Raw genomic sequence first — 22,516 nt, forward strand, 5'->3', positions numbered from 1 at the left:
CCACCAGTGCTCCGCGGACCACTGGGGCTGGCCGGTGGGGCTGGTTTAGATGATGTTCTTGCTTTTACCTAAATTCAGATTTGATTCTGACGTGGTCTTTTTGTGTCTTGAGGTGTCATAATCAAAATAGTCTTGCCTGATGTTGGTGTTCTGTGAAATTATGTCCAATAGGAGAACACCAAGGCCTGCCTGTAAGTGCCAGGCCAGTTCCTGGTTGTCAGAAGTTGGCTTTCTCTTCCTCACCAATCACATCTTCATTAATTATTACAGTATGTGTTCCAACAAATGATAAAAGGTACTGACATTGTGGAATATTCTCATTTTTTTAATCTACAAAGTAAAGAAAAGATTCATTTTACTTTTTAGTTTAAATCATGGGGGAGGGGGAAAAGTAAACAGTAAAGACAGACTCTTTATTACAAGACATCCAGACTTCATTTGAAAGAGGGTTTATTTATCAAACTAGAGGCCTGGTGCACGTAATTCATGCACAGGGTGAAGGGTGGGTCCCTCAGCCCGGCCTGTAATGATGCCAACATCCCTCGCCCCAGCCTCCAGCCCAAGGCCCCTCCCCTCTCCTGCCGGGGCACAGATGCGGGGATTGCGTTGTCAGGGCGACGCCACCAGCCTCCTGCCCTGGCCACTATGGGCGCCTCCATCTTTGTTTTGGAGTGACAGTTAATTTACGTATTACTCTTTTATTAGGATAGTAAGTAGAGAAAGAAGTAAAATATTCAGCTCAGTAATCAGCACATGGTAAATGTCATACCTCCTATGCCCTGAATTCTTAAGAAACTACTTACTTAGGAACTCAGGAATGAAAAATAATATACTTTATAACCCAATTAAATATTACTAATTCTTTTCCTTGTTAGATTCATTGATTGCCATTAAAAATTACTTGCATTCTTTACAAATTAAAACATATGACTCCAAATAAACATGTTTCAGACATCTATAGGCATCTCCTTTTCTTTGTACTCTGCTAAATCCAAAAGGGAAAATTATTCTAAAATTACAAAATATAATCTCATATCCCTCCCCCTCCCCCATCCATTACTTCCTCAATGTCTCCTGATCACTGGTGAAACAGCTGGCAGCCCTTTCTAATTCCTTAGCAACCATGCCATCAATCACTTGGCCGAACAACAGATTGATCTTTAAATTAAAACACACACACAACAGAGCAAATGTTTGTAATTTTCATTTCTAAGGATCCTTCTCCTGTATACTTTTGCCTTTTACAAATTTTGCAATAAAAAAACCTATACAATCCTTATTTGCCAGCCAAATCATGTCTTCTACTCTGGCCTCTTTGAGAGAATCAATATCCATGTCCTGTAATGGCACAACAGATGGATCAAATCGCTGCAGCTGTTTCAATTGTTCAAATGACAGGCCAGCTCCCAGCATTCCTTGTCCTCCAATGTGTGGTTCCTATTTGGAGGAAATAAATTAAAATATACATGAACATCCTACAATTAGCAAGTATATGTGCCTGTGCACAATTTAAAAGACAAATTCAGTTGTATTATCACAAGTTCCAAAAACAGAAAAATAAGTAAACACCTTTTATTTTTGTAGAATATACTGTTTCTCCAGGTAGTGAAGTGGGGAAGCAGTAACATACGGTCACATGAAGAATAAATATTAAAACCCTGCTTATCAAACATCATGACATCACAAAGGACCTGAGCTTCATAGTTAAAAATACAAACTATAGCCCTGCCACATTTTAGCTATGTGACCTTAAGCAAGTAACATTACCTAACCGTTCCCTCATCTTATAAAACATAAAATACTCAAGATACTGGGAGGTTTAAATAAAGAAGGTGCTATTATGCCTGGTATGTAGTGGCATATAGTGGCTGTCACACAGAGGTATATTGTCCTCAATAAATAGAACATTATCTCTATATATATTTAAAAGCCAAGCTACCGGAACACTGGAATGACTGGAACAACCAGAAAGACCGATCGCTATGATGGGTACTGCAGCGCAGTTGTGGGATGGCCCCTCCCACTGGCCGGCCCCACCCCTGATCCCACCCCTCACCCTGATCGGGGGTGGGGCTGGCTGGCCAACCTCCTGCATCTCCTCCCGCGATTGGTCCCCATCAGGGCAGGCAGGCCAGACCCCAACCGTACACAAATTCATGCACCAGGCCTCTAGTTATCAATAACAGCAATAAATAAAATTCAGTTTTATGTATGAGACTTCCCCAAACTGAGTTACTAAAGATGCCTCTTTCTGACCCATTCCAACTATAAGTTTTTGTTGTTTTTAAATGCACTAGAATATCAAAAAGAGATCAATTAAGGCAGCATCAATCAGTTTAGAGGAATAAAGAATCATAAGGAATTGAGTGATACTTACAAACAACTACTGTGAAAGACCCATAATCATAATTTAAGTCCCCATTTCACAACAAATGTTTGTGTTACTGAAGATATATTTTCTTAGTTGTATGCTTTTAAACCTGTATTTATTAACCTATGGGGGGGAGGAGAATCTCTCCTTTAGTTATACATTAAGTGATACACACAAAATTTCATGTGAATTCTGAAGTCTCCTTTCATCTACAATGTAATTATCTTAATTTCTGCATCCAGAAACCACCTATGGATTGCTTTTTATTTATGTACTAAAGGCCCGGTGCATGAAATTTTTGCACTCTTGGGGGCTCCCTCAGCTCAGCCTGTGCCCTCTTGCAGTCTGGGAGCACTCGGGGGATGTCTGACTGCCGGCTTAGGCCCAGGGAGTGGGCCTAAGCCATCAGTCGGACATCCTTACCACTGCTGCGGAGGCAGGAGAGGCTCCTACCACCGCTGCTGCGCTCGCCAGCCGTGAGCCCGGCTTCTGGCTGAGCAGCGCTCCCCCTATGGGAGCGCAATGACCACCAGGGGGCAGCTCCTACATTGAGCATCTGCCCCCTGATGGTCAGTGCGCAACATAGCGACCAGTCGTTCCACAGTTTGGATGATTTGCATATTAGCCTTTTATTATATAGGATTCGAATTATCTACCAGAATTCTATACAGAAAGGTATTAAAGTTACATGTTCAATGACCTGAACACATATGAGCATTATTACAGATTTAAGCTTAATCTCAAACATCATGGACTAAAAACCTAGTTATAAACATGTTTTCAATAAAAATCAAAACAGAAACACGGTGCTAGATAAAATAAAGTACAAGAAAGTTTTCTAAATGCTACATAATTTACATAAGAAACTGTAAAGAAGCAATAATCCTGAACCATTACCCCACTTTGATTAGTCTTTTGATATCCTAGTTATTTTAAAGCCTGTTTGGGTTTTGATGTGACATGAGAAAAAACTGCTCAAAATTTTCCTTATTTGAAAAATCTAGAACTGGGAAGAGGGAAAAACTTGGAAATAAAATTCTTAGCAACATGAACAAGAACCACAAGTGAAAGAAAAATCTAACAAGAATACACCTGGGCTCTGTGGCACTTTAACACAAAGGCAAGGGATGAACACAAGGAAAGACTTTGTCAGGATGTAAATTCTCTACAGGCAGTCTAAATGGATTTAATGAAATGGTTTTGTTTATGATAGTACAGACAGCCCTCAGGCTACATCGGACTCTACGTCATTTCTTGGTTACATCACCATTTCCCATCTTACCTAATAATAGACAAAGATGCTAACTGACCGTACCTTCACTATGCCTATCAGCCAATCAGAAGAGTATGCAAATTAAACCAACAAAGATGGCCGTTAAATTTGCATACTGCAGGTGGGGCGGGCCAGCGCCATCCACCACCCGCCCCGCCGCCATCCGAGCTTGCCATGGGCGACCCGGAGCAGCGGGGCACCCTGCACGGCATGGCAGGGCGGCACCATCGGCCGCTCGCCCCACTGCAAGAGCAGGATCGGGCTGGCCCTGAGGGATCCACTGCGTCCGGCACGGGGCAGCGACCTCCGCCGCCCGCCCCACCGCGGGATAGGGCCTGCCGTGGCCTATCCAGGGATGTGTGGGCGACCTGGGGAGACAGAGCAGGCACCGTGGGATAGGACCTGTCATCTGCCACCCAGGGAGTAGGCCTAAGCCAGCAGGTGGTTATCTCCTGAGAGGTCCCAGATTGTGAGAAGGCACAGGTCGGGCTAAGGGACATCCCCCCCACCCCCCGCCAGTGCACAAATTTTTGTGCACTGGGCCTCTAGTTTATTTATGAAAATAAAGTTCCATCATTTCAACGTATATACATATGTGCTTTGTTTTGTATTATTTATTTACCACAAGTATAGGTCAGGAATTATCTTTCTTTTAAATTTTTTTTACTGTTTCACTTCATTACTGCTGTGTATTTGCTCCACATGAGTAATGTAGGTACTTATGTAGGTAGGTGGGTTCAGACATACAGCTAAAATCGCATTACATCGCACTATAGGAAAGACATAACCAGAGGACCTACTGTATTTGTTTCAGAAGTTTACCTGACAAATGAAATAGCCTGTGTTGATCCTTGCACTTAAGTTTCTGTGATGGGAATATTTGGTAAAATTCACCTATGAAGTCATATGCTCTGGGGATTTTGTTCACTGGGAGGTTTTTTGGGGTTTTTTTTATTATTTGATTTATTTTATTTATTGGTTTGTTCAGATTTTCTGTTTTTTTTATTCAATCACTGGAGATTGTATTGTTTTAGGAATTTATCCATTTTTTCCCCAGGTTTTCCTGTTTATTGGCATTTCTATTTCTGTGATATTAGTTGTGAGTTCTCTTTCTTTTGTGAATCTATTTGTTTGGGCCCTCTCTCTTTTTTCTTGATGAGTCTGGCTAAAGCTATATATATATTGTTTATCTTTTCAAAGTACCAGCTCTTGGTTTCATTGATATTTTCTGTTGTTTTCTTTTAGACTCTATTTTGTTTATTTCTGCCCTGATCTGTATTTTTATTTTCCTTTTACTCACCTTAGGCTTCTTTTGTTCTTCTTTTTCTAGTTTCTTTAGTTGTAAGGCTTGATTGCTTATTTGAGAATTTTCTTATCTCTTGAGGAATGCCAGAATAAGATCTTTTTTTTTTAATTAAATCTTTATTGTTCAGATTATTACATTTGTTCCTCTTTTTTCTCCCCCCCATAACTCCCCTCCTCCCAGTTCCCGCCCCACCCTCCGCCCTCACTCCCCACCCACTGTCCTCATCCATAGGTGCACGATTTTTGTCCAGTCTCTTCCCGCATCTCCCACACCCCTTTCCCCCCCAAGGATAGTCAGTCCATTCCCTTTCTATGTCCCTGATTCTATTATAATCACCAGTTCATTCTGTTCGTCAGAATATTTATCCACTTGATTCTTAGATTCACTTGTTGATAGATGCATATTTGTTGTTCTTACCTGAGGCTGAAGCTGAAGGCAAGGAAATGCTGTGAGGGCCCAGGCCACTTGTTTCTCATTCTCTGCCAGCGTGATGGTGCAGGTGCTGTAAACAAGCACTCCCCCTGGCCTCAGTAGTTTCACTGCCTACAGAAAAACGGAGTCAGACTACATGTACCACCAGCCTAAATAAACATAGTAAGGGATTTTATGTCTATATCTTTCAAATATTTCGGATAAATAAAATGATGTTCTGTATGACCAGGATTCTTTCCTAACTAGATATTCCAGACTGGATACATTTGATTATCCTAGAGCCATTTGGGCCAAGAATTTCCCAAATCGAATCATTTGGTTTCATAACTTTAGTTACCAAATTTATATTTTTAGGCGAGTTTTCCTTCTAAATTCCATACTAATATATTCGATTGCCTTCTCAGCATCTCTACTATGGAATCTGATATGTTCCAAAGTGAACCCCTATCTTCTCTCTGAAACCTACTGGAGATGTATTCCTATCATTCCAAATGTTCAGGTCCCAAATCTTAGATTATCCTTTATCACATTCCTTTCTCACATTCCCAATACATCAGCAAATCCTATTATCTCTACTTTCAAAATATACCCAGAATTTGGCTTCTTCTAACCACTTCCATGGCTACCGTTCTGACCCAAGTCTCATGGTCTTTGCCTGGATCGCTGCAAGTCTCCTACTTAGTCCACATCTTCTCCTTGCCATTCTACAATCTATTATCAGTATGGTAACCAGAACACTATTTTCACAACTTACCACTTATCAGCTCAGAGCCCTTCAAATGCCCTCCATTATCACCTGGAGACAAAACCCAAGTCCTGACAGTGGCTGTTAAAGCCCCTACACAAAGCAGGATGCTTGCTGCCTCTCTGACCTCACCTTGAACACCTCCTCACTCTGCTTTAGCAACACTGGCCTCTGCTGTTCTGGAAAAAACATGGCACACTCCCCCTCCCCCACAGGACCTGTGTACAAACTTAGAAACCTCTCCTAATTCTACTCATTGCTTGCTCTTCACAATTTTATCTCTGCTTACATGTAACCTTTCTAGCAATGCCCACCCTGACCACCCTATGTAAAATTGCAATTATTTCAATCCAGCACTCCTATTCTCCCTTCCTTTCTAATAACTTACACATCTATTTGTTCATTTTCCTACCCAATCAGAATAGAAACCTCATGAATAAGGGCAGGAACAATTTTTTCATTACTGTGTTATCTAGAATAATATATTACATAAAATGGGTGTTCAATAAATAATTCCAATAAATAAATGAATCAGGAAATAAGGTGTTATACAAAAATAAATTTGTTCTAAATAACTAAAGTTTATCTTTTTAAAATTTTAATGAATATATTTCAGCCGAAACCGGTTTTGCTCAGTGGATAGAGCGTCAGCCTGCGGACTGAAAGGTCCCAGGTTCGATTCCGGTCAAGGGCATGTACCTGGGTTGCAGGCATATCCCCAGTAGGAGATGTGCAGGAGGCAGCTGATCGATGTTTCTCTCTCATCGATGTTTCTAACTCTCTATCTCTCTCCCTTCCTCTCTGTAAAAAATCAATAAAATATATTAAAAAAAAAAAAGAAAACATTTCAATATATATTATATATTTACTGGAGGCCCGGTGCACCAAAATTTGTGCACTCGGGGGAATCCCTCAGCCTGGCCTGTGCCCTCTCGCCGTCCGGGACCCCTTGGGGAATGACCACTTGCTAGCTTAGGCCCGCTCCCTGGGGGATTGGGCCTAACCTGGCAGTCAGACATCCCTCTGGCAGCCTAGGAGCCCTCGGGGGATGTCCACTTGTCAGCGGGGAGCAGGCCTAAGCTGCAGTTGGACATCCTTAGAGCTGCTGAGGAGGCAGGAGAGGCTCCCACCACCACCACCCCATCCAATTTAAAACCATACCCAAGCTGTGCACATTGGCTTTTGCATACGAATGGCCTGTTCTTTTGCAATCTAAAACCTAACCAACTGCAGCTGGGTCAAAGAGCACCAAAGTCTCCAAAAAGAAGCCTAGAAAGCAGCCTGCAATGCTTCACAGCTGGGCCTCATCTGAGCACTTCCAAACCCCAAACAAAGAAAAGGAATCTGCAGATCTCTCTGTAGCTCCTGCTGGGTGGCCTCGGGCAGTGGCAGATTTTGCACCTCCCTGGAGATCCAAGAGCCACTGTACCAGTGGTCAGTGTGAGACCATACCAGATTACAGCTCTTCCACATCCATAAGCAACACACTCAAGGAGCAGACTCAGTGAGCACCAAAGCCCCACTGAAGCAAGTACTGCTCCATAAGGGTGTCTCCAGCACAGTAGTTCTCCCACTGTAGACACAACTGGTCCTCACAGCCAATTGCCCTGGAGGTCAATTCCTCCCAGTGATACCAACAGCAATCAAGGCTTAACTACAACAAGACTGTGCACACAGCCCACAAAGGAGTGCACCAAAAGCATCCACCTCAGGTAATTAGGGAGGCTGAGTCATTGGGCCCTATAGGACACCTAGCACAGAAAGCCACTCTATCAACACGGGGAAGCAGCCAAAATGCGGAGACAAAGAAACATGTCACAAATGAAAGAAATGGAGGAAAGCAAACTACTGGATATAGAGTTCAAAACCACACTTATAAAGTTACTCAAGAATCTTCTAGAAACCTCTGAGAAATATAGTGAGACCCTCAAGGATATGAAAAAGGACCAAGCAGAAATTAAGCATACACTGACTGAAACAAAGAATAATATACAGAGATCCAACAGCAGACTAGAGGACCCCAAGAATCAAAGATTTGAAATACGAAACACCCAACTGGAAAAGCAAAAAGAAAAAAGAATCCAAAAATATGAAGATAGTGTAAAGAGCCTCTGGGACAACTTCAAGCGCACCAACATCTGAATTATGGGGGTGCCAGAAGAAGAGAGCAAGAAATGGAAAACCTATTTGAAGAAATAATGACAGAAAACTTCCCCTACCTGGTGAAAGAAATAGACTTACAAATCCAGGAAGCGCAAAGAACCCCAAACAAAAGGAATCCAAAGAGGACCACATCAAGACACATCATAATTAAAATGCCAAGGGCAAAAGATAAAGAGAGAATCTTAAAAGCAGCAAGAGAAAAACAGTTAATTACCTACAAGGGAGTACCCATACGACTGTCAGCTGATTTCTCAACAGAAACCATGCAGGCCAGAAGGGAGTGGAAAGAAATATTCAAAGTGATGAACAGCAAGAACCTACAACCAACATTACTCTACCCAGCAAAGCTATTATTTAGAATTGAAGGTCAGATAAAGAGCTTCACAGATAAGGAAAAGCTAAAGGAGTTCATCACCACCAAACCAGTATTATATGAAATGCTGAAGGGTATTCTTTAAGAAGGGGAAGAAGAGAAAGGTAAAGATAAAAATTATGAACAACAAAGTGACAACAAATACAGGTTTATCAACAAGTGAATCTAAAACTCAAGTGAATAAAAAATCTGATGAACAGAATAAACTGGTGAATATAATAGAATCAGGGGCATAGAAAGGGAGTGGACTGACAATTCTCGAGGGAAACAGGGTATGGGGGTTGAGGGAAGAGACTGACTAAAACTCATACACCTATGGATGAGGACAGTGGTGGGGGTAAGGGCATGGGGTGGGATGGGAACCAGGTGGAAAGGATCTATGGGGGGAAAAAGAAGAAATGTAATAATCTGAACAATAAAGATTTATTTTTTAAAAAATCAATGAAAAAACATCCTCGGTAAGGATTAACAAAAAATAAATTATTTTTTTAATTTTTTAAAATTTATAACATTAAAAAAATAAAAAATAAGGTAAAATCAGAAGAAAGAGAAGGAAGGAAGGAAGGAAGAAAGGGAAAGAAGGAAGGAAGGGATGGAAGGGAAGGAAGGGGAGGGAGGGAGGGAAGGGAGGGAAGGGAGGGAAGGGAGGGAAGGGAGGGAAGGGAGGGAGGGAGGGAGGGAGGGAGGGAAGGAAGGAAGGAAGGAAGGAAGGAAGGAAGGAAGGAAGGAAGGAAGGAAGGAAGGAAGAAAACCTGGAAAACACTATGGAAGTTCCTCAAAAATTTAGGAAATGGACTATAGTATGACTCGGCATTCTCACCTTTGAGTATTTATTTGAAGAAATCCAAAATATTAATTTGAAAAGATATATGCATCGCTATGTTCACTGCAGCATTATTTACAACTAGAGGCCTGGTGCACGAATTCGTGCACTAGTGGGTTCCCTCAGCCTGGCCTGGGATCAGGCTGAAACTGGCTCTCTGACATCCCGCGAAGGGTCCCAGATTGCAAGAGGGCACAGGCCAGGCTGAGGGACCCCACCGGTGCACAATCGGGGCTAGAGAGGGACACAGGAGGTTGGCCAGCAGGGGAGGGACCGCAGGAGGGCTCCAGGACATGTTCGGCCCATCTCGCTCAGTCCCAATCGGCCAGACCCCAGCAGTAAGCTAACATACCGTCACAACGTCTGCCACTGGTGGTCAGTGAACGTCATAGCAACCGGTCAAATGGTCAACTGTCTGCCCCCTGGTGGTCAGTGCACATCATAGTGAGCAGTTGAGCGGCCTTAGCGTATCATTAGCATATTACACTTTGATTGGTTGAACGGACGACCGGACAACTGGACACAGCATATTAGGCCTTCAATATATAGCATAGCTCAGATATGAAAGCAACATAAGTGTCCATCGATAGATAACTGAATAAAGAAGATGTGGTATATATATACAATGGAATATTACTCACACATAAAAATAGAGTGAAATCTTACCATGAAGGACAACATAAATGAACCTAGAGAATATTATGCTAAGTGAAATAAGTCAGATAAAGACAAATATATGATTTTACTTACATCTGGAATCTAAAGAGCAAATGAACAAACAAAACAGAAACAAACTCATATATACAAAAAACAAATTGATGGTTGCCAGGTGGGAGGGGAGTATGGGGCTAGGTGAAAAAAGTGAAGGGATGAAAAAGTAAAAATTGGCAGTTATAAAACTGCCACGGAGATGTAAAGTGCAGCATAAGAAATACCTGGTATAGTCAATAATACTGTAGTAACTATGTATGGAGTCAAGGAAGTACTAGATTTATTGGGGGGATCACTTCATAAGTTATATAAATGTCTAACTACTATTATGCCAAGTGAAATAAATCAGAGAAAAATACCATGGATTTTACTTATATGTAAAATCTAAAAAATAAAATGAACAAACTAAAGTAAAACCAACCTATAGATACAAGGAACAAACTGATGGTTGCTAGAATGAGAGGAGGAGTTGGGCAGAATGGGTGAAAAAGGTGAAAGGAGTTAAGAAGCACAAATTTCCAGTAATAAAAATAGTCATGGGGATGTAAAACACAGCATGGGGAATACAGTCAATATTAAGAATTCTATCTGGTGGCAGGTGGGTACTGGACATAAGGGGCTGATCAACTCATATGTGTCTTATCACTATGTTGTACACTGGAAAGTAATATAATATTGTATATCAACTCTAACTGAAAAATTAAATTAATAAAAAAAGTTTGATTCTAAGTCCACTTTCTCAATCAATTTCAATCCACGCCAGATGGGATACCTGCTATATTCTCAACTGCCTCTCATACTGTCAGCTGTTCCTTTTTTGAGATAATGCATCCTAAGGAACCTTTTTGAATTTTCTTTTTGCTATGATCTAGAAAGAAAAGCCAAGTGTCTTAAAACAGTATCCTAATTTTAACCCCCCATCAAAATGGATTTTAGCTATAAATAAAGCTTCCTTTATGCTGCTTGCTGTTTTAACTCTCAAGATGTGCTCTTCCCAGATTGTATAAAAGAAGAACAAGTTAAATAATCCATGACCAGTGCCACCTTTGTGTATGAAAAGAGACAATAGAAGAGATGACTGAAAATGTACTCAAAGACAGCTTCAGAGACCACATAATATTACACCCACTGTGCCAAGAGCCTGACATCCTGGGCTGAGAAAGCCCTGTGCCGGGGCTCTCCTTTGTCCTGTATTGGTCGCCCCTCTTGACCTTGTGTCAAGAGGGACCCTCTTCTCACAGTCCATTTGCCCACAGCTGTTGCCTGGGCTTTCTGTTCATGCTGAGGTTGAGGTCTTGTGGTGGCCGGTGCCATGGATCTGTCTCTTGCTCAATGGTGTGAGCTGGGCCCTCCCTGGAGAAGAAACCTGGGTTCCCCAAGAGATGTGACCAGAGCCCGGACCCCGCCAACAGGCGAGGGGAGCCCAAGGCAGGTGCTGGGCGTGGAGGCCATGGGGGCATAGGCTACCAAGGAGACAGAACTGAACCTTTTGCAGGGGGGCGCTGCCCCTCACTCATTCGCACACCTCACATCACCCTGCTTGGCCCAGGAGGATGGCTGGTTAGCCAGAGACGGGTAAGATTCCTCAGGGAAGGAACAACCTAAGACAGGCACAGTCGCAGAGGGGCCATCAGGAGACAACTTGGGGGTCAACAGAGGTGGGGCACAGACCCTCACCCCCCCAACTTTGCAGAGGCCTGAACCCTCACTCCTTCTGAGGGAGGTCTCCTGCTCCCATGGCTGCTTTGCCTCCCACGCCCAGCTCAGATCGGGACCCAGGTAAAGACAGAGACTCGCTGACAGCAGCTGCCCTCTCATTGCAACAGGATTTGTTTCCCATTTCTACCTTGGACCACAGGGAAAGGGGCAGCTGAAGGAAAGGGCTGTGTCAGGATGCTGCCATCTTCCCTTTATTCTCCCTCTTTTTTATAAACACTTCCATGCCTTGTAGTTCTTTTGCTTTATTCTTTTTCTCTCTACTACCCTCCATCTTCCATATCAGCCGACTCAGAGGGCACAGCTGACTCCTCCCCGGACACCGACACCACCATCAAGCGTGGCCCATGATTTAGCCATTCAACACACTGACACTTCGGGAAGCCCATTGCCAATGACGCCACCTGCTAGCCAGATCAACAAGGACAACCAAACCACTGACTTGAGGACAGCTGAAATCCCTTGACTGAAGAGGCCAGCAACCTTCTACAGGAACAAGGCTCCTTGTGCACTCCATCCACTATGTTTATAGCTAGGCTCACTATCATTGCTTGTCAGTCTTCTTCCGAGTCTTAAACAACCCAATCCGAGATGTGGCCGCTGATTTACATGCGCTATCATTTAAAAAATAAAAAAGGGGGAATTTGCCAGAAGCCGGTCCATCCTTGCTGCTTGACACAGTTGCTGCAGGGAAGAAACATCTGCACAGCATATGTTTCAAGGGACCTAGCGTATATGGCATACTGTTCTTAGTATGTTTGCTCCTCTTCTTGGCGCTATGTGTATTAACCAAGGTCACCTCTCCGAGAAAGGTTGTTTCCCCAGGTAGGCATTTTTCCCTGATGTTAGAGAGGGAATAAAACCCCTTAACTAAGTTCCACGCGGTAGGAACTATCACGCTTAAGCTACATAATCTTTACTCCCTGGAATGGAGATAAGAAATGCCCTAACCTTTGGAATAGAAATTGATAGGATTAAAATCAACTGGTATAAATACAGATGTAACAAGACAGTAAGACACAGAACCTGGCTGGAGATCCTGGCTAGAACCAGGCAAGAGAACCCAACCATGCTGATCAACTGAACGCTGCCTCCATGTCATTCCTTCTTTGCCGACTCCATCCACACCGTTGGGAACCACTGGACCTGCTGGGGCTGGACCCCAGCACCACTGTTGCTGTAGCCTATGTGTTTATAATTAAGGCCAGAGTAAAAATAATGAAGTAATCCTTGATCAAATCCTATCTATATTTTGTGAAATCTATTGTATAATTTTTGCAAAACTGAGAGAAATTCTCAAATATTCTATCTGGACTTCTGAAACGTACTGGTGACCAGTTAAATTCGCAAAGTTTTTACGGTTCTCCTATCTCCTACACTGGACACTGTCACTACCCATTTTTATTTCTTTTGGACTTCTCACTTTTACAATTTTTTTTTAATTTTTCAATTACAGTTGACATAACAATATTGTATTAGACAGTTATATAAATGGACTTCCCACTTTCTAAAAAAATTTGCTATCTAAGATGATCCAAGAAACCTATTAAAAAGAGTAACTGGTTTTATATATAACTAGAGGCCCGGTGCACAAAAATTTGTGCACTCGGGGGGGGGGGGGCCCTCAGCCCGGCCTGTGCCCTCTCGCAGTCTGGGACCCCTTGGGAGATAACGACCTGCTGGCTTAGGCCTGCTCCCGGGTGGCAGAGGGCAGGCCCAATCCCTTGGTGCAGCCCCTGGTCGGGCTCAGAGCAGGGCCAATTGGGGAGTTGGGGTGCCGCCCCCTGTCATGCACAGAGCAGGGCGATCGGGAGGTTGTGATTCCACCCTCAGTCACAGTCAGGGTAGGGCCAATTGGGGGGTTGGGGCACCATCCCCTGTCACACTAAAGGCAGGGTCAATGGGGAGGTTGCGGCACCACCCCGTCATGCACAGAGCAGGGCCAATCAGGGGGTTGGGGCATTTCCCCCTGTCACGCACAGAGCAGGGCCAATCAGGGGGTTGGGGCATTGCCCCCTGTCACGCACAGAGCAGGGCCCATCAGGGGGTTGGGGCGCCACCCTCTATCACCCACAGAGCAGGGCCGATCAGGGGGTTGGGGTGCTGCCACTCTCACACTCAGGGCAGGGCCGATGGGGAGGTTATGGCTCTACCCCGTCACACACAGAGCAGGGCCCATGGGGGGGGGGGGGGCGGGTTGGGGCGCCACACCCTGTCACACACAGAGCAGGGCTGATCAGAGTGTTGGGGCGCGGCACCCTGTCACACACAGAGCCGCAGGGCGATCAGGGGGTTTGGGCGCTGCCCCCTGCCACGCTGATCCCGGTGCCGGGAGGCCTCGCAGCTCCGCTGATCCCGGTGCTGGGAGGCATATTACCCTTTTACTATATAGGGTAGAGGCCTGGTGCATGGGTGGGTGCCGGCTGGTTTGCCCTGAAGGGTGTCCTGGATAAGGGTGGGCGTCCCCACTGGGGTACCTGGCGAGCCTGGGTGAGGGGATGATGGCTGTTTCAGCTGGTCACACATCCTTCAGGGTGGGGGTCCCCAATGGGGTGCCTGGCCAGCTTGGGTGAGGGGATGATGGCTGTTTGCAGCTGGTCACACACCCTTCAGGGTGGGGGTCCCCACTGGGGTGCCTGGCCAGTCTGGGTGAGGAGCTGAGGGCTGTTTTCAGGCTGGGGGTAACTGAAGCTCCCAACCGCTCCTTTTTTTTCTTTTTTTCTTTTTTTATTCTGGGCCAGCTTTAGCTTTGAGGCTTGGCTCCAGCTCTTAGGCCTCCGCTGCTGAAAGTAGGTTTCTGGCCTTTGCTTACAATGTTGCGATTCTGCTGGCTGAAGCCCGGCAGGTTTCTGGGGTTTTGTTTAGCTTCTATGTTTGTTACATAGTTGCTTGCAGCTCAGAGGCCTGCAGCTGCAGGCAGGGAAAGTTGGAGTCCTCCTTCACTGAAGCAAGCAAGCCTCATGTTAGTTTCAAGCTGCCTGGCTGCCGGCCACCATCTTGGCTGACAGTTAATTTGCATATTGCCCTGATTAGCCAATGGGAAGGGTAGTGGTCATACGCCAATTACCATGTTTCTCTTTTATTAGATAGGACTAGACACCCGGTGTACAAAATTTGTGAACTGGGGGAGGGGTGTCCCTCAGCCCAGCCTGCACCCTCTCCAATCTGCCTATTCTAAGTTACCTTATATAAATGGAATCATATAATATTTGTCTTTTATGTCTGGCGTAACGTTTTCAAAGTCCATCCATGTGGCAGCATCTATCAGGACTTCATTCCTTTGTAAGGCTGAATAATATTGCACTGTATGTACACCACATTTTGCTTATTTACCTGTTGATGGACACTTCAGTGGTTTCCAATTTGATTATTATGAACAATGCTGCTATGAACACCACTTTCAATCATTTAAACATCAGACAGAACTTAGAAGACAGAACCTACACACAGAACCTAGACACAGAACCTACACAGAACCTAGATACAGAAGAACTTCGCTGGAGAGAACATGGCAAAAGATCCTGGACAGAAACTGGCCACAGAACCTAGAGACAGAATCTAGCGAGAGAACCTGGCTACAGAACCTGGATAGAACATGGCAAGAGAACCTGACTAGAACCTGGTGACTGAACCTGGCTGGAGAACCTGGACAGAACCTGGCTGGAGATCCTAACCAGAACTTCGCTGGAGATCCAGACCAGAACTTGGCTGGAGATCCTGGCTAGAGATCCTGGCTAGGCTGCTGATCAACTGAACGCTGCCTCCGAGTCTTTCCCTCTTCGCCGACTCCGTCCACACCTTTGGGGACCCCTGGACCTGCTGGGGTTGGACCCCGGCACCTCTTTATTATATAGGAGGATCTTTCTCAAGTGTCTTAGGGTTACTCAGGGTTCCCATACCCCCTATCCTTCTTGCCAGGCATTATCTTTGCCTTTCCCTCTCCTAAGCTTCAAGAGCCTTTCTTTTGCCTTTGTAATTTGTTTCCTGAGCCCAGTTCTTCTACGGCTCACTTTTACTACCTCTGTAACTTTCTAAATAAACTTTCTCTTATAATTTGAAAAAAAAAAATCATTTAAACATCAAACCAGTGAAGGCCAACTTTCTTTCACAGCAAAGTATCATCACATACCACAGTAAAGAGTTTTCGCTGTAATGGTTGATATGATGTCACTTCCTTCAAAGTCCAAGAACATGCCATGTTTGGTCTCTGCCCCAGGCCACTGCAGGGTGCATCGAGAAGAATTCGGTCAAAGGATTCTGGTAAGAATGGGGGCTCTCCTATAAAGAGAATTATAAACACATTTGTATCTGCCTTATTGGTCTACAATAAAAAAATTCCTGAGACAGAGCAATTATCAGGAATTTAAAATCAGTCTGGAATAGAAAGTAGAAAAAACAATTACTCCCCTCCATCAAGTACCAGATGAAAGTAATTCTGACTTATATTCAATATATATCTGACTTTATAAAAAGGTTAAAAATGGGATTATTACAATTGAGGATTCTTCTGTTGATACAGTGCAAACCAAGACCTGAGCAAACGTGTATCCCCAATGTCAGAAGCCACAATTCATGACAGCTAAGACCTGGAATGAATTCAAGTCACTCTGAGAGCCGATACTTCTCGTGGTAATCCCCACTGCAGACAGCACCAGAAAAATAGCACACCTATCAGTTCCAGTCAAGCATACTAATTGTGTGGTTTCTCGAGCTCCTTGCTCTGCAGCCATCAGCAAGGCTATGCTCTACAATGAGATATCAGCTCCCTCATCCCAATCTTTCACAGGTTTCCCTCTGTATTCATTTAAGTAATTTTCTCCACTCTAAGTTCTGATCTATTTAGTGTTACTGGAGCAAGTCATAAAAACCAAACAGTCTGCTTATATATTTACTAGAGACCCAATGCACAAAATCATGCAAGATAGGCCTTCCTTCCCTCTGGCACCCAGGATCTAGGCTTCCCTCTGGCACCCAGGACCTGGGTGGGACCCGGGCTTCCCTTGCAGCCCTTGCTTCTTCCAGAAGGATGTCCAGTCTAATTTGCATATTATGCTTTTATTATTATAGATTATAGAAGATGCTAGCTAACTGCAAGCAAGATAATGCTGCTGACTGCTTTTACACAAAGCTAGCTGATTTCCTACAGTACCCACAGCATCGTTCTGCTTTTCTTTGATTGCAAAACTGTCAGATAGCTCTTATTAACTCATCTCCATCTCTAACTATCCTTGCTTTCTTACCTACTCTCAGAAAATGTATCTTTTGAGAGAACCAAGATGGCGGCATAGGTTAACGCCGGAGTTTGCTGCTTTGAACAACTACTTCAAAAGTGAAACCAAAAAACGGAAGGGACATCACCCAGAACCACAGGAACGCTGGCTGAGTGGAAGTCCTACAACTAGGAGGAAAGAGAAACGCACACGGACACTCAGAGGAGGCGCGGTGCTGAGTTCAAGTTCTGAGGTGCGGAGTGCTCGGAGCGGGCTGGCGGCGGAGGGCGCGGTTGTTGTTTTCAATCGGGAGGGAGTCGCAGACTCTGAGCTCCAGATACAGGCGAGTCTTTAGGGACCCAGACTCAAACGGGAGAAGCGGGACTGACTGGCTTCGGTCAGAGAGAGTGCAGCTTTCTCTCCGAGGTTTGCGGCCATTGCTGGGACTCAGAGAGGCAGAGCCCCTGGGGACAGGACTGAGAGCCGCCATAACTGCTCTCTCCGGCCCACCCTGTTGATCCTGTGCGACCCGCCCCGCCCAAGCCCTGCACAGAGGCATTTGCGGGATAGTCTCAGGCAAAGGCTAGATTAGCACCTCCCTAGAGGACAGAAGTTCTCTCACTGCTGACACAGCTGATTCTCATAGCCACTTGGCCTGGAGGTCAAACCCTCCCTGGGATTAGCTACAATAATCAAGGCTTAACTACAAGACTGCGAACAAAGACCACTAGGGGGTGCACCAAGGAAGCATAACAAAATGCGGAGACAAAGAAGCAGGACAAAATTGTCAATGGAAGATATAGAGTTCAGAACCACACTTTTAAGGTCTCTCAAGAACTGTTTAGAAGCTGCCGATAAACTTAATGAGATCTACAAGAAAACTAATGAGACCCTCGATCTTATATTGGGGACCCAACTAGAAATTAAGCATACACGGACTGAAATAACGAATATTATACAGACTCCCGACAGCAGACCAGAGGAGCGCAAGAATCAAGTCAATGATTTGAAATGCGAGGAAGCAAAAAACATCCAACCGGAAAAGCAAAATGAAAAAAGAATCCAAAAATGCGAGGATAGTGTAAGGAGCCTCTGGGACAGCTTCAAGCGTACCAACATCAGAATTATAGGGGTGCCAGAAGATGAGAGAGAGCAAGATAGTGAAAACCTATTTGAAGAAATAATGACAGAAAACTTCCCCCACCTGGTGAAAGAAATGGACTTACAGGTCCAAGAAGCGCGGAGAACCCCAAACAAAAGGAATCCAAAGAGGACCACACCAAGACACATCATAATTAAAATGCCAAGAGCAAAAGATAAAGAGAGAATCTTAAAAACAGCAAGAGAAAGAAACTCAGTTACCTACAAGGGAATACCCATACGACTGTCAGCTGATTTCTCAACAGAAACTTTGCAGGCCAGAAGGGAGTGGCAAGAAATATTCAAAGTGATGAATACCAAGAACCTACAACCAAGATTACTTTATCCAGCAAAGCTATCATTCAGAATTGAAGGTCAGATAAAGAGCTTCACAGATAAGGAAAAGCTAAAGGAGTTCATCACCAACAAACCAGGATTATATGAAATGCTGAAAGGTATCCTTTAAGAAGAGGAAGAGGAAGAAAAAGGTAAAGATACAAATTATGAACAACAAATATGCATCTATCAACAAGTGAATCTAAGAATCAAGTGAATAAAGAATCTGATGAACAGAATGAACTGGTGATTATAATAGAATCAGGGACATAGAAAGGGAATGGACTGACTATTCTTGGGGGGAAAGGGGTGTGGGAGATGTGGGAAGAGACTGGACAAAAATCGTGCACCTATGGATGAGGACAGTGGGTGGGGAGTGAGGGCGGAGGGTGGGGCGGGAACTGGGAGGAGGGGAGTTATGGGGGGGGGGGAAGAGGAACAAATGTAATTCATCTGAACAATAAAGATTTAATTAAAAAAAAAAAAAAAAGAAGTACAGAATGGACTTTCTCCTTCCTGTCTGCGTACTACTCCTATCAAAAGCATCCCAACCACAGCCCTTTACCTTGGCAGCAGCAGTTCCTAGCTTCTTCCAGTAACACAGTAAGCGCCCTGTCAGGCACCGGTGACTGACACTATACTTTCTGTCCAGAAGACAAACAGGCTGGGCGCTTAACGTGTTAAGTATCAGACCTCCCTCAGAGGTCTTAGTCCAGCTCCATGGCACTGCCTGCTTTGAGTCCTAAGGAAAGAGCAGCAGCTGGGTAGTATCCACTTCCTTAGAGTTTTTAATTCCAGCTCCGTGGAGCCTCTTCTCTGAGCTTTTTGGTTCTAATGAGCAAACCTCCTCCCTTTGTTTCTCCTGCCTCTATCAGTGGTTCTCAACCTTCCTAATGCCGCGACCCTTTAATACAGTTCCTCATGTTGTGGTGACCCCCAACCATAAAATTATTTTCGTTGCTACTTCATAACTGTAGTTTTGTTACTGTTATGAATCTTAATGTAAATATCTGATATGCAGGATGTATTTTCATTGTTCACAACCCACAGGTTGAGAACCGCTGCTTGCCTACGTGATCTCCTTTTGCTTTTTCAGCTCTCCCACATCGATTTAACTGACTCTTTATACTGTGTATATCAAACTATTTCTCTTTAGTGTGGCTTTATACTAAATTCTTTTTATTAAAATACCTTATATAGTTTTATTTTGAATCCTGTGGCCAGATGAATTCCCCTAAAACACAGCTCTCAACAAGTTATTTATTCCTCTGACATTAATAAAAAAAAAATTTGTTAGTTTCATAGCTACCTAACACTGTGAAATAAACTCCTGAGATTAACAAAGAAAGACTATTAATAATATGGCCTTATCTATTTCTCCAGCCACATTTCTCTGTATTCTCCCACATTCAGCAAAGTTAAAAACAAAGCAAAACAGAACAGTGCTTTGTTACCAAGATGCATGAACTTTGCTATGCGTATGCCTCTGCTAATTCTCACCTGCGATGTCCCCTGCACTCATTTCTTTTGACAAAATACTACATACCCTTTTAAGGCCTGTCAAATGCCACCTCCTCCTCTAACTCTTTTTCTATTGTCCCTATGAGAAATAAACATTCTGACTTCATTTGGTATCTTTCAGATGCACAGTCTTAAATTATAGTCACGTGTTCAGGACTTATTCCCCCAACCCCAGATACTAAACATCTGCAAGCCCACAGAATACTTTTGTGTGAACTAGAACTAAGGCACCCCTTCCTCTGGATTAACACAGTCCTGAACACAATGACAGAGCACAGGCCAGATTTCAGCCCCCACTAACCCCTCAGCCTGGTGCACTTGCACAGGACACAACTATACACTATGGCCCTCAGGGTGGGAGCAATGCCTAGTCACTGAACTCACTCTTCCTAATAAGTGCAATTTTAATAGAAGGTACTGGATAACTATAAAATATTAATTTAAGAAATTCATAAAAATATTCGAAACCTGTCTTAGATCAGACAAAAAAATCACCAAAATACTCTCCAAATGCACCTGGCCCAAGTGAAATTTCTCTTACTCAAACTTAGAAAGGCATGGGATAAACTTGTAAGGCTTATGTACTGCAAGAGTCCCAGCATTTTTGTTTCATAAACCTTTTTCTCATAATATATATTGGTACTACCTTTAGAGATTTGTAAAGCTGCACTGTTTTGGGATGGTATATACCAGTGATGGCTAACCTTTTGAGCTCGGCGTGTCAGCATTTTGAAAAACCCTAACTTAACTCTGGTGCCGTGACACATATAGAAATTTTTTTTATATTTGCAACCATAGCAAAACAAAGATTTATATTTTTGATATTTATTTTATATATTTAAATGCCATTTAACAAAGAAAAATCAACCAAAAAAAAATGAGTTCGCGTGTCACCTCTGACACATGTGTCATAGGTTTGCCATCACTGGTATATACCGTAATTCAGGAGCAATATTTTTGTTAAAAATAAATGAAATTGAGATAACTTTTGGAATGAGGACATGAGGAGTTCCACAACCTTTTCTCCAATGAAATAACCATAACTGGTAAAAATTATAAAAAACAAAAACCACCATTTAAAGTCTCTGGAAAATGTCCAGGACATATATCAAATGAAGAAACACTTATTCAAGAAAATATACTACATCTCAGCAAGAATAGTGAGAAACTATGGCTGAGCCACAACCCACATTCACTCCTTTGTCCCAACTGCCTCTCTTCATCCTGAAGCTCAGAATCAAAGAAGATCCACTTCACTTGGGTGCAGCCAAGGACACATGGCACCCTCTTTCCCTCAGCTCCCAGTCAAGGATTGTGGTATCTCACCTGGAAGGGCAGGTCTACCAGCATTTCTCACCTTCCCTCCCTCTCAAGTCCCATGTTGCAGAGGCTCAACTCTAGGTAAGAGCACCTGAAAATTCTGAGGCTGCCTTCCTCCACCCAGCCCCAATACATAGGCACAGAAGCTGAGAACTGTAAAGCCCCAACTGCCCTCACCCCAATTCATTGCTGGTGAAGAAGTTCCACATTAGGAAAGGCAAGATAGAAAAATCAGGGGATGATGACCCAACCCAGTACTGTGCTGCTCATTCAGGTGTCACTCCAAGAAAAATAGGTCACTAGCTATCTTGCCCTCATCACTGGAACAGTGGGCAGAGGTTTTGCCAAAGGGGAGAGATAGCAAGTAAAAACAGAGTTCAGGTATTTCCCCAAGTGAACTGACTTTATTTTAACCACAATGGTAGGAAGTTTAAGCCTGAGGGTTGATTACTCTGGAAAATCATGGAGATTGTGGTGGTAAGCAATTAAGAGGAGGCTGGCAGCTCCACGAGAGCAGTAAGCTAAACCACAGACCTGCCAGAAGTTTACCTGAGAACTAAGAAATGAGACAGCTAAGAAGAGCTCTCCTGGGGAGAGAACAAATCTCAAAAACTGGCTTCAAAGATTACGTATGCAAAGGGCACCAAATTTGTTGGATCAAGATGGTGAAACAATTTATGCCCCAGAGCACTACTGAAAAGAACAGCATAATCAACCTGAAATTAGTGAAGGCAAATAGCATCTGAATAATAACTGAAGCAGACAGTTTAACACAAAGACCAGGGAAAGAGATAGTAAAGAGAGCCCTCATACCCCCTCACCGGTTTGCTCAGTGGATAGAGCTTCCGCCTGTGGAGTGAAAGGTTCCGGGTTTGATTCCATCAAGGGCATATACCTGGGTTGCAGGCTAGATCCCTAGTAGGGGGCATGTAGGAGGCAGCCGATCAATGATTCTCTCTCATCATCGATGTTTCTATCTCTCTTTCCCTCTCCCTTCCTCTCTGAAATTAATGAAAATATGTTTTTTAAAAATCAACTATCATTATACCACCACCACAGTGATAATTACTGTTTTT

The 22,516-nt window shown here is 43.7% G+C and overlaps 1 protein-coding gene across 3 annotated transcripts in view; it reads right to left on the reverse strand.

Annotated features, from left to right (window-relative positions):
• Positions 1-433: 433 nt before the first annotated feature.
• Positions 434-22,516, reverse strand: part of NSUN6 (NOP2/Sun RNA methyltransferase 6) — a 63,966-nt gene continuing 41,883 nt past the window's right edge. For all 3 annotated transcript variants that reach the window (XM_059660657.1, XM_059660653.1, XM_059660661.1), the window contains 3 exons: positions 16,043-16,191; positions 5,368-5,493; positions 434-1,437 (listed from right to left, as the gene is read on the reverse strand). In XM_059660657.1, coding sequence (XP_059516640.1) covers positions 1,210-1,437; positions 5,368-5,493; positions 16,043-16,191 — 503 coding nt within the window. In that variant the 3' untranslated portion in view covers positions 434-1,209. The remainder of the gene's footprint in view (positions 1,438-5,367; positions 5,494-16,042; positions 16,192-22,516) is intronic.

This window comes from Myotis daubentonii, chromosome 1, assembly GCF_963259705.1.
Source record: "Myotis daubentonii chromosome 1, mMyoDau2.1, whole genome shotgun sequence".
NCBI lineage: Eukaryota > Metazoa > Chordata > Mammalia > Chiroptera > Vespertilionidae > Myotis > Myotis daubentonii.